Genomic DNA, 14,899 nt, shown 5'->3' on the forward strand with positions numbered 1-14,899 from the left:
TTACTACCAGAGTTTATAATCACCGAGTTCGTTGAGTTGTTATTACTGCTGCTGGAAGGTGTGCCTGGTTCACCCAAAATGGGGAACCCACTAACTCTCAGACTCACAGTAGCCAGCAAGTCTTTTTTTTTTTTTTGAGACAGAGTTTAGCTCTGTCTCCAGGCTGAAGTTCAGTGACGCGATCTCGGCTCACTGCAACCTCTGCCTCCCAGGCTCAAGCGATTTTCCTGCCTCAGCCTCCCGAGTGGTTGGGATTACAGGCACATGCCGCCATGCCCAGCTAATTTTTGTATTTTTAGTGGAGACAGGGTTTCACCTTGTTGGCCAGGATGGTCTCAATCTCCTGACCTCGTGATCTGCCCACCGGCCTCCCAAAGTGCTGGGATTACAAGCGTGAGCCACGGTGCCGCGGCCCAGCAAGTCTTATAAACTCTGTGACTGGAGTAGACTAGTCTGTAAAAAATGACAGTGGTCCCTTGAACTCCACATTCATTTAATATTTGGTCATGGCCTCACACATTGTCACAACTGAACATGAAACCACATAAAGCTCTCCACAGGAGAGGAAACACTGGCAGAAAGGGGGATCATTTTATGTCTGTTTGGATAGGGCAGGCATTCTTATTGTATTTCCTTAAAGGAATCCTAGTAGCCCTGCTTTTTAATTACTTATAGTAATTTCCATCAAGCAAGTCATTATATATCCAAATGATTCTTGGCACTGGTTATGCACAGCACTGATTTCTGTAATCCCAGGTAAAAGGCAAGGCTCCCCCTCACTGATGCAAGTTAGGGGCCCTCTTATAATAACACATTCCTTACCTTAGGCCAAGGAAGAATGTTGAACTAGAAATGTGAAATTTTTTTCTGACTCTCTATTTCTTTATAGTTGTCTTAAATAGGAAGAAAACATTTTAAAAGAAACTTCTAACATTTTTGTTAATGGCTTTACTTACAAATGAAAATGAAGTATGTGGATGACTTCTCTAAATGACCTTGGAGAATGACATTAACGTAAAGAATCCATCATGGATTGAGATTTGACTGGCTATTTTTCTCCTACCACCAGATTTCATTTGTAATAATGGCTTTATTGTTTACTCTAGCCTGTTTCACTCACATAACTGTTTGCTTTGAAATTTGAAACTACATATTTTCTCTGTAACTCAAATAAAAATGGGGTCATACAAGTGACCTTTTAGCCAGAAACTGCGCGGTCAATCCTCTTTGGCAGAAATAGCACAGGCTCTATCACTTGAGAGTAATGGAATCATTTTAAGACAAAAGATCATTCATTTACCATAAAGCTTGAAATCTAATGATGGTGATTATCAGTGCCAAGTTGCAGACACTGGGGACAGCATTTAATAATAGTTTACATTGGCCAGGCACGGTGGCTCATGCCTGTAATCCCAGCACTTTGGGAGGCCAAGCCAGGCGGATCACCTTAGGTCAGGAGTTTGAGACCAGCCTGGCCAACATGGTAAAACCCCGTCTCTACTAAAAATACCAAAAATTAGCCAGGCTTAGTGGCAGCCACCTGTAATCCCAGCTACTCAGAAGGCTGAGACAGGAGAATCGTTTGAAACAGGAGGCAGAGGTTGCAGTGAGCTGAGATTGCGCCATTGCACTCCAGCCTGGGCAACACAGTGAGACACCATCTTAAAAAAAAAAAAAAAAAAAAAGCTTACATTTACTGAGCAATTTCTGGGCTGAGCTCCTGACTGAGCACTTTCATGTGTCACCTCAAGGAATTCTCACCCCAGCCAGTGAAGTGTAGGAATCATGGTTATCAATGTTCCATAAATGAGGAAACTCAGGTACACTAGCTGGAGAAACTTGCTCAGGGTCAAGTGTCCTGTGTTCTTTTTCCGTGCCCTAAGCATTTGCCCCACTGAATTCTCATTTCTATGCCTGGATGAAATCTCAGACAGGACCTGTAGCCTTTTCAGTTCATCTTCAATAATTTAGAGTCCCCAGATCAGTTTCAGACACGGAAGAGTGCTGCCTCACATCAAGATCAAAACTCCACCTCTGGTCCAGTTTAACTGGTTTCTCTTCTCCCTGCTTAGGGCCGCATTGGCTTGGAGACCCTGTGAAGAAGCATATTTAACAAGCATCATTTTCCCCTTTACTTGCTCCAGCTCCTCTCCTGCTCCTTATCAGACGGCTCTACCAGCCTCTACTGGGCAGACCCTGCATTGTGTAATGAGCAAGGGACGGACAGAGCATTCAGCAGAGGTGACAAGGTTTCTCTCCCTGGCTCTTGCAACGGGAATCGATGTCCCCTGGGCATGGCACATTTCAGAGCTGATTCTCTCTGGGAGCTTTTGGGTTCCGTGGAGGCAGCCACGCCTCTGCTCAGCTAGTGGATGCCCCCAGCCTTCTCAGAGGAGGGCTTTGGGTGGACATTGTTTTCTGTTGGCCTCCTTTGAGGGGACTTCTTTGAGAATACTCCTAGACCACCTTTCCCCGGCACATATGTGGGCCGAGCAAACCCTCATTTTTGTGCCTGTGGAAAGGCAGCTTCATCCTGCCTGTGTGATCTGGTTAGAGAGTCCATTACAGACTCTGCCCTTAGACTTCTCAGACTGGAGGTATAAGCCAGTTCCCAGGCTCCTCAGCTCCAAGGGGCCTGTGTTGGGCTTTTTTGGGTGGCCTTGAATTCAGCCCCAGCCAGTGTGAGATGAGAGGATGCTATAGCCACCATTGTGTAACTAAGCACCGAGTGAAGGGCTTTAGGCAAAACTATTCCCATTCCAGTAGACTTGCTAGCTTGCTTCGCCCACCTGAAATCCTGTGAAACCTTTGTGGGTAACAAACTGTACCCAGTCCACTCGTTCCTGACTTGCCACTTGGAGGATCCTGTCACAACGTAGTGCATATTCACCTAAGTCAAAATAACTTTTCCGTTTGATCAACATGCTTGTGTGAGTTTTGTGCTCTTGCACTAGTATTCCTCAGCACACCTCAGGAGCACCACTGGGGTGGACATTCCTTGACCTGTATCTGTAAAAACGTTAGAAGGTAAAAGTTGGCCTTCCCTGCATCTCTACACCTGGTTCAACATTTGCTTCCCATCCTCTGGTCATATAGAGTAGATATGTCAAAAGAAACAAGACTTTAAAAGGTTGCTGAAAAAGTGGAGAAATGATTTACTCATCTTGTCAAAAAAATTAAAGGGCCTAATTAAAACAAAATAATGGAAACCCAGAGCAAGAGGATGCTTTATTAAATAACATTGGAAGACCTACTGTAGTCAGCTGAAAGAATACGCTAAAATATGACTAGAATACTGGAATCAGAAGTTTAAATATTATTAGGAAAAGTCTGTGGTTTTAAAGAATTTATAACGTGATAATGTTGTTGTCAAGAAGATTATTTTACTTGCAATCTGGAGCTGATTGCTGATGGCAATACTAAGGTCAGAAAGAGAAGATTCAGCCATCAGAATTATAGATGGTGAGGGATTTCACCATGGAGATAAGAAAGAAAAAGACACAGCATTCAGTAATTGCAAAAGTGCGGGTCCTGAAAGGGTGGTGGTTTTGACTTAATGTTTCCAGATGGTTGGCCCTCTGATTTCATACCTTCTGTCCAATTTATAGTGTGCAAAGTCAGTCTTTTTTGGTCAGCCTTTTACTCCTCCATTCACTCTTTCACTTTTCTCCCTTACTTTTGCATTCTTTACAAGTTATGCTCACAGTATAAAAGGGGTTAATGAAAGTGATGTTGTGCTTGGAAGAGAAGGAAAAGGGAAGATGTTGAAAAGGATAGCATATCTTATTAATTAAAATGAATAAATACTTTGGGAGGCCGAGGCGGGTGGATCACGAGGTCAGGAGATTGAGACCATCCTGGCTAACACGGTGAAACCCCGTCTCTACTAAAATTACAAAAAAAATTAGCTGGGCATGGTGGCGGGTGCCTGTAGTCCCAGCTACTCGGAAGGCTGAGGCAGGAGAATGGGGTGAACCCAGGAGGCGGAGCTTGCAATGAACCAGGATTGTGCCACTGCACTCCAGCCTGGGCAACAGAGCAAGACTCTGTTTCAAATAATAATAATAATAATAATAATAATAATAATAATAAATGTCTAAATAAAATGGATAAATAAAGGAAGCAATGGAATGGCATTACTGTTGGTTAAAAATGGCTCAGGCAGAGGTAGCAGCAGGAATGGACACACTGGGTGTGGAGGGACCACTGTAGTTGTAGTTCTGTTTGGCTTAAGCCCAGGGTGCAGAGGAAGAAGGGAGCAAGGATTGGAGGGGAGAGTGTATACTTCCTGCCAACCACTTCTCCGTAGTCAAGTGGGAAGCCGGGAATGACTCATCCTCAACATGCACCTCCTCACCCTCCACATCCTGTCTGTCTCCCAGTTCAGCCCAGTGCACCTCTTAAACATCTCTTGAAACTGTCCACTCTTTTCTCCACCCTAAAGCCACCCTCCTGGTAAGAGTGAAGTGAATGAAAATGCCTGTGTGCTCTTACTTAACCCACTCAAAAAGCCCTCAAGAGGTAGGTACTATTGCTGTCCCCATTTTCCAAATGGGAAATCTGAGGCACGAGAAGATAAAGTGAACTGCCCAAGGCTACTCAACCATTACAGGGCAGAACAACAGGCAGTGCCATATTGGGCGGTGCTCAGAGCCCAGCTGCCATGACCCCTTCCCTGGGAAGCTCTGACCCACCTCTGTGCGGCCACACTTAATCCCCACTCATCCTGTCCCCATACTGCAGCCAGGGAAGTTTAAAAAAATGCAAGTATGACCATGTCACCAATGCTCAATTACCCAATAAAATCCAAAGTCATCTGCCTTTCCCCTACACCTAGTTGGCCTCTGACCGCTGTCCCCTAGCACTCCATACCAGCCATCGGAGTGTCTTGAATGTACCATGAACTCAAAAGCTGCCCTGATGAGAGATGCCCTCGCATCCTGGGTCTTTATTGGAGTTCGTCTCCTCCTTACCCTTCCTTTACCTTCAAGTCCTTTGCCACAGTCCTGCCAAATTTATTTTCTACCTCATTCATTCAATTCACATTTACCAAATGCATTTTGAATCTTTTTTTTAAGTCCAGGATTTTTCTACGTCTTACACATAATTGCTCCACCAATAGGTACTAATTAATTCAACACAGCCATAATTCAGTCAGTACTCTTGTATTGTAAATGAATCTCTCTCCCATTTGTAAAGAATCCAAAAGTTAACATTGCCGTGGGAAACTGCATTTTTACTTCAAAGACAAGGATGTGACTGTTCTTAAAAGGGAAGCCAAGAGTATAGATATGAGAGTGATCAGAGTCAAGTTGGAACCTGATGCTTAAAGTCAGTAAGCACAAATGCTATTACCAGAAAAATCAAAAAGCAGTGTTCCAGAGAACAGTTTTACACATATTGTAAACGTTTTGTTATCTGGCATGTTAGGAAACTAGAAGAATCAGTTCTAGAATTCTTAATAACTTCAAAGGTAAATTGCTTCTTTTATTTGCTCCCAAGAATGTTAGAGCTGAAGACATTTTTCGGCTCACCAGATTCAACACATTTGTTTTTATAGATAAGAAAATCAAGACACTTAGATGTTAGGTGACTTAGAGCTGAATTACTCAGCCTTGCTCTTTCAATACCCCCCTTTTCCTGCTGTGAGACACAGGGGAATTACTCATTCTCACATAGAAACTTCTGTGGGTGAATCCAGGTTGGGTTCAGTTCCCAGGGCCCTTGCTCTAACTCCAGTGCTTTCTTTCCCACTTAAAATTTAAAGACTAATTAGGCATTAACTATCCTTTTCTTTTTCGTTACCAGAAGCACTCTTTAAAGAGGAAGTAACAAAACAGCAGCCCAAATTTGGCCAACAGTGTTTTTAATATTGAATTTTTAAATCGGGAGAGTTTGTGCAGAGCTCTGGATTTGCTGTTGTGTCAACAATGAGCCACATTCCCCATGGCAGCCCGTAGCTGGGGGCTCCTTTCCGCAGGCCACACACTCTCCCATTATCTGCCTGGCCTCAGAGGCTTCGAGGCACAAATTGCCCGGATTACAGGAACTTTGGCTTTATCATTTTTTTCAAATAAACTGTGTATGAGGTTCATTCTCTATATCTAACCACCTCCAGGATTGCAAATGTTCTTGAGGTCTCCCCAAGGTTATAGTTCAGCTGAGGGTCCTGTTCACCTGACTGCACCTGTGAGGAGCTGGCAGATTGGAAGTTAGAAAGGTTCAGGCCATTTTGGTTTTAAAAACTTGGAATTCTCTGGGATTGCTGTTTCTATGCCTAAAAAGCTCAGACTTTTGCTCATTCAGAGACAAGTAACTTTGGCCTGTTTCCTCTATGCTGGAGGCATTTGGGTTCTAATGGGATGCTGGCTAGCACAGAAATGGGCTTCCCCCCTTTCCTGTTGCTACTCAAAGGCAACAAACAGCATCACCTGGGATCTGGTGAGAAATGCGTAATCTGCGTCTCACCCGAAATCTACCAAATCAGACTGTGCTTTAAGGAGACCCCTTGAGGGGTCTGGAGGCCCATTAAAGTTTGAGAAGCACCACTAGAGTGAGTAGTGGGAGATAACATTGCTCTTCCTTGTCCTTGGGTCCTTTGTCCCCCAGCTGGCTCTATGTGCCACCTGTTCTCCCTGCACAGACTAGGACTCCCCCACAGATGATGTGCTCCCCCACCCCAACCCCCACCACCATCACCCCCAGGCCAGATTGCTTTTGAGTTCACATTTGAGTTCATATCTGCTCTGATTCAGCGAACCATTTAGCACCTTGGCTCTGCCAAGTTTCTTTTCCCCAATCCTTTTTATCCCTTCATGAAATTTTCAAATGGATATTAAACAGGGTAGAATATAGCCAAGATGGTTTATGAATCAAAGTTTCTCCCACCCTCAGGCTGTGTTCTCCATCCTGAGTCATAAGTCAAGGATCAGGCAAGGCTATATAATTATTTTTGTTGATGAAATCCTACGGGGCCAAGATCTAATTTTCCTTCCTCAAAACAACACGAAGCCCCTCTCAGCCTGGCGGTTGACCTATCCCATCAGTGCCTGACTGCACCTCAGGGGGCCTGTTCAGGACATCAGAGGGCTGACAGCAAGGCCACAGCCCCTAGAGTGTCATGTGCCACAGTGCTCTCTGAACAGACGTCATGGTTATCTCGTACAAAGTCTACACTACAAAAGTCAGAGTATTTCTCCAGCACTATATAGCTCTGTCCCAGCCCACACTGTTTCACAGTAAAAAATAAAAGAACCAGAGTTAAGGATTAAGTAAATATTACAAGAGGCAGCAACCTAAGTCACCTGCTTATTTTTGAAGTAGGTTTACTTTGTTGGCTAAACCAGGTAGAAAACTTGGAGTATGCCTTAGTATCCCACAACACCCCAAACAGTATCTTTAGTTTGTTCTGTTGCTTTTGGGTCTTCCAATAAGATGAAGTTGTTTTTTTTCCTTCCCAGAGTTCACATCAAAACTATAAACTCTAACTATGGTCATGTCAAAACATCATCACTGTGTTGAAAATTATTAAGGAAATTGGGAATAGCAGAGGAGGAGTGGGAAGGGGTAGAAGCCAAAAGGAAATGAAGTATGAAATACTTGCAGATAATTGCTATGTGTGACATAATTCTTTCACACAGATTTTAAGATTAGTAATTGTTGAGGGGTGTGGAACAATTCTGAGTGCTGGAGGAGCCGTCTTGAGGGTGTCTGCCACATGAATAGAGAAAGCAGTGTGCAAGGAAGACAAGCAGCTTTCTGGAAAATCCTTCTTAGAAGATAGACTGGTATTCCTCACTCTTGTGAATCGACAGTCAGGCTTTTTATTCAGTGTTGCCAACAGTACCAAAGCCTACCTTAGCAGATGCGCAGGTGTGCATGGAAGGCCACGCCAGTGGTGTAAGTGTTTTAGGCTTCTGGTCCTAATATGATAGAACTAGAAGAGAAGATGGTTAGAAGAGAAGCACAGGCCTGCATGATGAGGAATGTTACATGAGAACTACAACTCATCTTCAGAGAGCATTGGCCTAAGAACAGTCAGTGCAGGACCATAGAAAAGTTCAGTCATTCACCAATATTCCAACACGCCATTTTGAAACTGGAAGTAACTCCTTCATTCTTAGATCCTTAGAACCTCATGATTTTACAGCACGAAGGGATTGAAGGAATCTCGTCCAACTAACTCGTGCCCCAGGAGAAGGGAGATGAACTTTGTCTCCCACTGCCCACTAGGTGGTATTCCCACTCTAGTCCTCAGGCACAAGGCTGAAGGGTGCAGATCTTGGTCCTGCCCCTCACTGTGCCCCCAAACCTTCTGGTATTGTCCTGGGGTCAGCCCTCTCCCAAGAGTCCCGGGTATGATGCCCTTGGAGTTGCATCCTGGCCCAGGCTCTGCTGCCTGTTCTCGCTGAGTGTCTTCTGTAAAGAGGATGAGATTGTGCCTCCAGAGGAATCGGGGCTCCCTTCTGGCATTTCATTCAAAATGTGTTCAAAGAAACAGTCTCATTTCATCTTAATGGGAGGAGGTGTTTTTTTTAAAACTAAATTGAGGTATCAAAATAGAACCGCACAATTAAAGGAAATTGTTAATGTAGGTATTGCCTTGGGGTTTCTCAAATCTTGCATAGGAAAATATTTTTATTAGAACAAATCCCTTCACAGATTACTAAAATTATCTCTAACAAAACATGGCGATGGGTTGCATTTAGAGATTTAAGAATTTCAGGAAATTATAAGGAGAAATATCAGCAGATGTGGTTGTAATATGACTTTATTTATTTTGTACATTAGTTATTTGGCATGTTAGTTGAATAGGTTACTCTCTTAACATTCCTCATTATAACCAAAGATGCTGTTAAGGTCATTAGCCCCTTGCTTTGGAGTGCTGATGCATTTGTAAATGTTCTCTACCTGCAGTAACAGGCTATGGGAGGAATTGTTTCCAGGGGCTGCAGGGTGTTACATTATATGGCATATGAAATAAAAAGACTCCTTACAGAATTACAGTAGGAATATTGATAAACGTTCAACTATTGACAAGTGGGTTTTGTTGTTGTTGTTGGCTTGGTAGTCAAGTTGTCCCATGAAAGCTTACCTATTACCCAAGTTTTCTATAGTATTAAAGTAACATATTTTTAGGTATGATTGACACTTTTAAGACTTTGTTCCTAGTACTGTAGGGGATTTGGGAATATACATACCATAAAGAAACTTTTGATTTCTGCTCATTAAGTATGAAAAATTATGGATAACTTAGGGACAATCAAATTATCTACTCATATGGTAAATCTGGAAGTATTTCTACGTATCTTCTAATGTTAAAAAAAAGTAAGCTTGTGTTTAATGGGTGGAACTCCATACACATTTGTGGTTTTCAGGAGAAAGTGTTTTTAAATATATTGGTTGGCCAAAGTAAGATAACTGAAACATGTTGAGTTTTTTTTTTTTTAAACTTTGTAGCTTTGCTGCCAATCCCATTTCTTGCCCTTTTCAGTTTATGAAGTTAAAAAAGTGACTGTTGCAAGTATTCCTGAGAAATTGGTAGAACAGAGGGAGAAGTTTTGCTTCATTGCAAAAGAGATAATTCACGACGTTGCATGGAAGGGATTCGTAGGAACTCAGTGGCATGTAATGAGCTGGGGGAACAGGGCTTGGCTAAGCCCTCATTCCTGCGTTCATCTAGTATTTGCTGGGTTTTGAGCTAAGAAATGCCAACCGGGCGTGTTCAGAAGGCGGATCTCACCAATCCGGAGGCAGCTGGAAGAGTTCGCGCGTGGGAAACCTCAGCCCTTTCTTTTCTTCCCAGCACAGCGTCGTGCTGCCGCGCGTCGGCGCAGGCGGGGGCGCAAGGCCCAGGTCGTCCCCCTCGCGCGGTTGGGAAAACAGCTACTGAGCTGCGGCCCACGACCCTCGGCCGCGTAGGGGCGGGGCGGGGGCGCTGCGGGGTTTCTCTGTTGCTAGAGCCGTGATGTCACCCGCCCCTCCTAACCCGCGGTTGGTTGTTTTGTATTTCAGCTCTGCCTACAGTTGAACACAAAGACCTGGAGGAGACTCCCACCTCCTTCAGGGAGAAGAAAGGAGGCAGCGAAGCAGATTAAAGGAACTTGTGGCTTGTGGCCTTTTTGTGCAAGGGCTGCCTGGAAGGGGAGAAAAGTGCATGAAAGCCACCGTGGCGGTTAATGAGCTGTGAGATGAGGCGCTGCTGCGGCCGCTGCTGCTGACACTCGCTCCCAGGCTGCACCCGCCGCCCTTGGCGCTTCATGTACATGTGTCTATTCAGGCCGTGCGGAGGCGCCCAGAAGAGCATCCAACACGGCTGCCGGGGAAAGACCGCCCACCATGCCCACGGAGACCCTACAGACAGGTAGCATGGTGAAGCCGGTCAGCCCCGCGGGCACCTTCACCTCTGCTGTGCCCCTGCGCATCCTGAACAAGGGGCCAGACTACTTCCGCAGGCAGGCCGAGCCCAACCCCAAGAGGCTCAGCGCCGTGGAGAGGCTGGAGGCCGACAAGGCCAAGTACGTCAAGAGCCAGGAGGTGATCAACGCCAAGCAGGAGCCCGTGAAGCCCGCCGTGCTGGCCAAGCCCCCAGTGTGCCCGGCTGCCAAGCGCGCACTGGGCAGCCCCACGCTCAAAGTGTTCGGCAACCACGCCAAGACCGAGAGCGGCATGCAGAGGGAGAACCTGAAGCTGGAGATCCTGAAGAACATCATCAATAGCTCCGAGGGCTCCAGCTCGGGCTCGGGGCACAAGCACAGCTCCCGCAACTGGCCGCCCCACCGGTCGGAAGCCACTGACCTGCACCGTCACTCCTTCGCGGAGTCCCTGAAGGTCTACCCCACGCAGGGCCGCAGCAGCCCGCAGGAGGGCGGCTCCCACGTGGGCAGGAGACTGCTGGAGCAGTCAGCCGAGTCCTTCCTCCACGTGTCCCACAGCTCTTCGGACATCCGCAAGGTGACCAGCGTGAAGCCCCTCAAGGCCATCCCCTGCAGTAGCTCTGCCCCTCCCCTGCCTCCCAAGCCCAAAATCGCAGCCATCGCCTCCATGAAGTCCCCCGAGGCCGACCCTGTGGAACCAGCTTGTGGAGTCAGCCGAAGACCCTCCCTCCAGCGGTCTAAGTCAGACTTGAGTGACAGATATTTCCGAGTGGACGCAGACGTGGAGAGGTTCTTCAACTACTGTGGACTGGATCCGGAAGAGCTGGAAAACCTGGGAATGGAAAACTTTGCAAGGGCTAATTCTGACATAATATCCCTCAACTTCCGCAGCGCAAGCATGATCAGCTCAGACTGTGAACAGTCTCAGGACAGTAACAGTGACCTTAGAAATGATGACAGTGCCAATGACCGCGTGCCGTATGGCATTTCTGCCATCGAAAGAAATGCTAGAATCATCAAGTGGTTATATAGCATCAAACAAGCTAGAGAGTCACAGAAGGTCTCCCACGTGTAAGACAGTGCGTGGAAAGGAGGGAGCGTGGGTCTCTGTGCTTACGCAGTTGTGAAGGTTGTGAGGTCTCCTTGAAGTGTTGTGAGCTTCTCCACTCTTTGTGTTGCTTGTTGTGCAATGTTTTCAAGTTGCATGCTTGTCAACATGGGGACTGACCTGGCTTCCACGTCACCATCGCTACAGAGCCTGGCTGAACAAGTGTCATCTGCCAAAAGTTTCAGGCCAGAATCTAATTAGGGCTTTGCTCTTAAGCAAAACTGTTTACATGAAAATGGTATACAACTTCTTCGATATTTATGTGGTTCTTGTGTTTTTATATCCCGCGCTATTGTGTCTTAATTAAAAGTTTTATCAACTGGCTTTTAAGTTGAGAGCAGAATCTTTTTGAAATAAAAAGCCACTTTGCCTACATGTGAGACTATTCCAATGGGACAGTAAATGGGATCTGCTACCAAACAGATAATGACTGACCGAACATAGAACCAGGCTGGGTTTTCTGTGGAATAAAGTGGCGAGCCTGACGTTAATCATTTACATGTTGAAATTCTCTTGCCACTTAGTGAAGCAGTCATTGGGGTAACAATGCTACGTTTTGTGTCCGATTCAGTGTGTAAATGTTGGTGGTTCTATGTAATACTGACCCCAAGGAAAGACGATCAGATACAAAGAAGGATGGTTAAATCTAGGAGGTTGGGTGTTTGGGGGTTTTGTTGATGTTGTTCTGATTTGGGATAATTCAGAAATTTCTAATATTATCTTTCGACAGAATGGCCACCCTAAAACAAATACTGAATGCCTTTAAAAAAAAAAAAAAAAAAAAAGTTGTGTTTTTTTTTTTTTTTTTTTTGGTTGAGAACTACTAATTTCATGCTGTTTCTTTCTCTCTCCCTTTGTTGTTATTTGATTTGGGGAAAGGGAGTGAGGCTTGTGCAGATTTGAGCTATCTGAAGACATGAACAGAAGTGAAAATACCAGCCATATCAGTAGAGCCTCCCATTCAAAAGTGAACACACTTGGTAGCTGAACCATATCTGAGCAGCGTGATTCTGTTGTCTTGCATATGTTATTCTCTCAGGCTGTGGGTCTTTGTTACAGCTCTAGGAAACTGTAGAAATACAATGCTATGTAGCTTTTCCACCCCATGGTCTCTAGTGCTGCCTATCAACTTGTCCCCTTTTTTCCCAATAACCTATCTTCCAGGTGGTACAATTAGCTGTCACTCAGCTGACACCATGATGTGGCAGCAGAGAGGGAAACCTACAAGTGGTTTGCCTCATTGCCTTTGCCACATCTGAAGTTCTCAGCAGCACTACCTTAGACTTCATCAGCTAATAGGAAACTTTTTATGGTGTAAATGCTGTAAGACTTTGTACATACTTCAGTTGTTACGAAATCTTTAAAGAAAAAAAAGAAAAAGTTACGCTAATAAATTGCTGTGGTGCAGGCACTAATGGTGGTGGTTTCTCTTTGTCCTGTATTCTTCTTCCACAAAAGTTTAACTTTGGACTATGAATCAGAAGCAGATTTTTGGTAGGCTTGAAGAAACATTATTTCATTAAGTTATTTTCACCATATTCCAATTACTCTAAACACCAGTGTTCTTAATTGTGGCTCTAGGAATGTGCTTTTGCTAAACTGATTACGTCAAGGTTCCTAAAATGTGCTGCAGCATCTCAGTTCACACTTGTGTTATTTTTGTCTTTTCTTAAACATCAGGATTTTTTACATCTTCCACACAACTCTTCAGTTGTAAATATTTATGAGTTCTCACCTTGGAGGCACACCTTTGAAATGTATGGCTTTGTTTTTATTTGTACCAGCCCAACATCCCTACCATGGCATGTGTTCACACACTCGCTCTTCCACTCCTTCCTTCATTCCTCTTCAAAATGTCACCTTTTGAGTGACTCATTTCAGGTATCATGGTAGGCACGGGACTGCCATAGTCAACAACACAGTCTCTGCCTCAAGGAACTTAGATTTTCGCCTTTATTTTAAGAGAAATAACATTACTCTTAGTGGACATGCTCTATCTGTTATATTTGGACAATGAGTATTCCATGATTATTTATTGCATCAAGTTATTTGAAAATTAATGCTTCTTACAAAATTCCATATACTATGCAAATGTAAAATGAAGCCCTATTTAAAAGGTAATTTTCAGAAACAAATTATATGAGTCTCAGCTATTACTGTTTATAAATATTTTGCTTCTGAAAAGCAAATTTGCTCCCTTGACTCTTTCTCCTGGTTTTGAATTCTGCCTGGTTTTTTTATTCATGTTCAGTAAAACTAAAACCCTGCTTCCCAGAAGAACTATTTTGGAATGCAGCTATGAGTGGGGGTGATACAATGTGTTCAATATAATAGAATAAAAATAAGTTTTCTTAAAAAAAAAAAAAGCAAAATTTTCCTTCCTACCATTTGTGTAGAAATGTGGCTTTTTAAAACATACATGACTTAGCATTAACATATTCATCTCTTTCAGTAGTATTCATCTCTTTCTAGAGCTACTGAAATACCAAAAATAGATATTATTTTCCTAAGGAAACTCTTGTCTGGGGAGATGAGCACTTAGCTAATTTACTATCACTGCTTGTGCTATTTGAGTCATAGACAGTGTTTGAATCTTCCGGTATTTCAATACTGTGTGCAATCTGTATTCAGACAGGCCTATAAATCACCCCACTATAATTCAGTCTAATCCTCTGTGGCCTTACCTGTACAACGGACAGATGTGAGGCTTGTGGTTCCAATGGAAGATGGGTGCTCTTTATTTTCTTTTTGTTCTTGAACTAGCGTTTCTATAAAGAGCATTTCAAATGCTCAATATTAAATCCTTAGAGTGTGGCATTTCTTGTGAAGTACTCGTCGTGACGGGCTCGTTCTTCTAAGCTCGTGGAAGTGTCGTGTGTGTGTGTGTGCGTGATGATATTATTGGTATAAATATGGTGTTATATAGTTCACATTTTTTTTTCCTACAAATGCAGACTGAAACATGATTGCACTAGATGGCCTTAGAAACTACCTGTTTCTTTCTGAAAACCACCAAATCTTAAGACAGTCTTCCCATATGCAACCCCTCTGCCATTGCCTTAGTTCATATTCTCATCATCTCTTACCTGAACTGTTGATTCTAGAAGTTCCTAACTGGAAGTCTCCCTCACTCCCCAACCGGCCTCTTCCCCATTCCGTTTCATGCCAGAAATATCATCATCAACCCTGATCATGTCACTCCCCTGTGTAAAGACATCCTCTGGCTTGAAGTGGTTGCTGATAGGCTAAATCCTAACTTCCTATAACAGAGAAAGTTGGGCATATGACTCTCAGATCTCGGTCACCAAGCCCAGGCCCCCAGGCTCCAACCAAAGGGAAGTTTCCTCTGGAAACTTTTCACCACTGCATTTGTGATCTGTTGTGTAACAAATTGTCCCAAAACTCAGCAACTTAA

General features: G+C 44.1%; 1 protein-coding gene across 10 annotated transcripts in view; it reads left to right on the top strand.

Annotated features, from left to right (window-relative positions):
• FAM110B (family with sequence similarity 110 member B) overlaps positions 1-12,895 on the top strand; it is a 157,805-nt gene extending 144,910 nt beyond the window's left edge. For all 10 annotated transcript variants that reach the window (XM_063668789.1, XM_054499148.2, XM_063668790.1 and 7 more), the window contains one exon: positions 10,015-12,895. In XM_063668789.1, coding sequence (XP_063524859.1) covers positions 10,339-11,451 — 1,113 coding nt within the window. In that variant the 5' untranslated portion in view covers positions 10,015-10,338 and the 3' untranslated portion in view covers positions 11,452-12,895. The remainder of the gene's footprint in view (positions 1-10,014) is intronic.
• The last annotated feature ends 2,004 nt before the right edge of the window (positions 12,896-14,899 follow it).

This window comes from Pongo pygmaeus, chromosome 7, assembly GCF_028885625.2.
Source record: "Pongo pygmaeus isolate AG05252 chromosome 7, NHGRI_mPonPyg2-v2.0_pri, whole genome shotgun sequence".
Classification (NCBI taxonomy): Eukaryota; Metazoa; Chordata; class Mammalia; order Primates; family Hominidae; genus Pongo; species Pongo pygmaeus.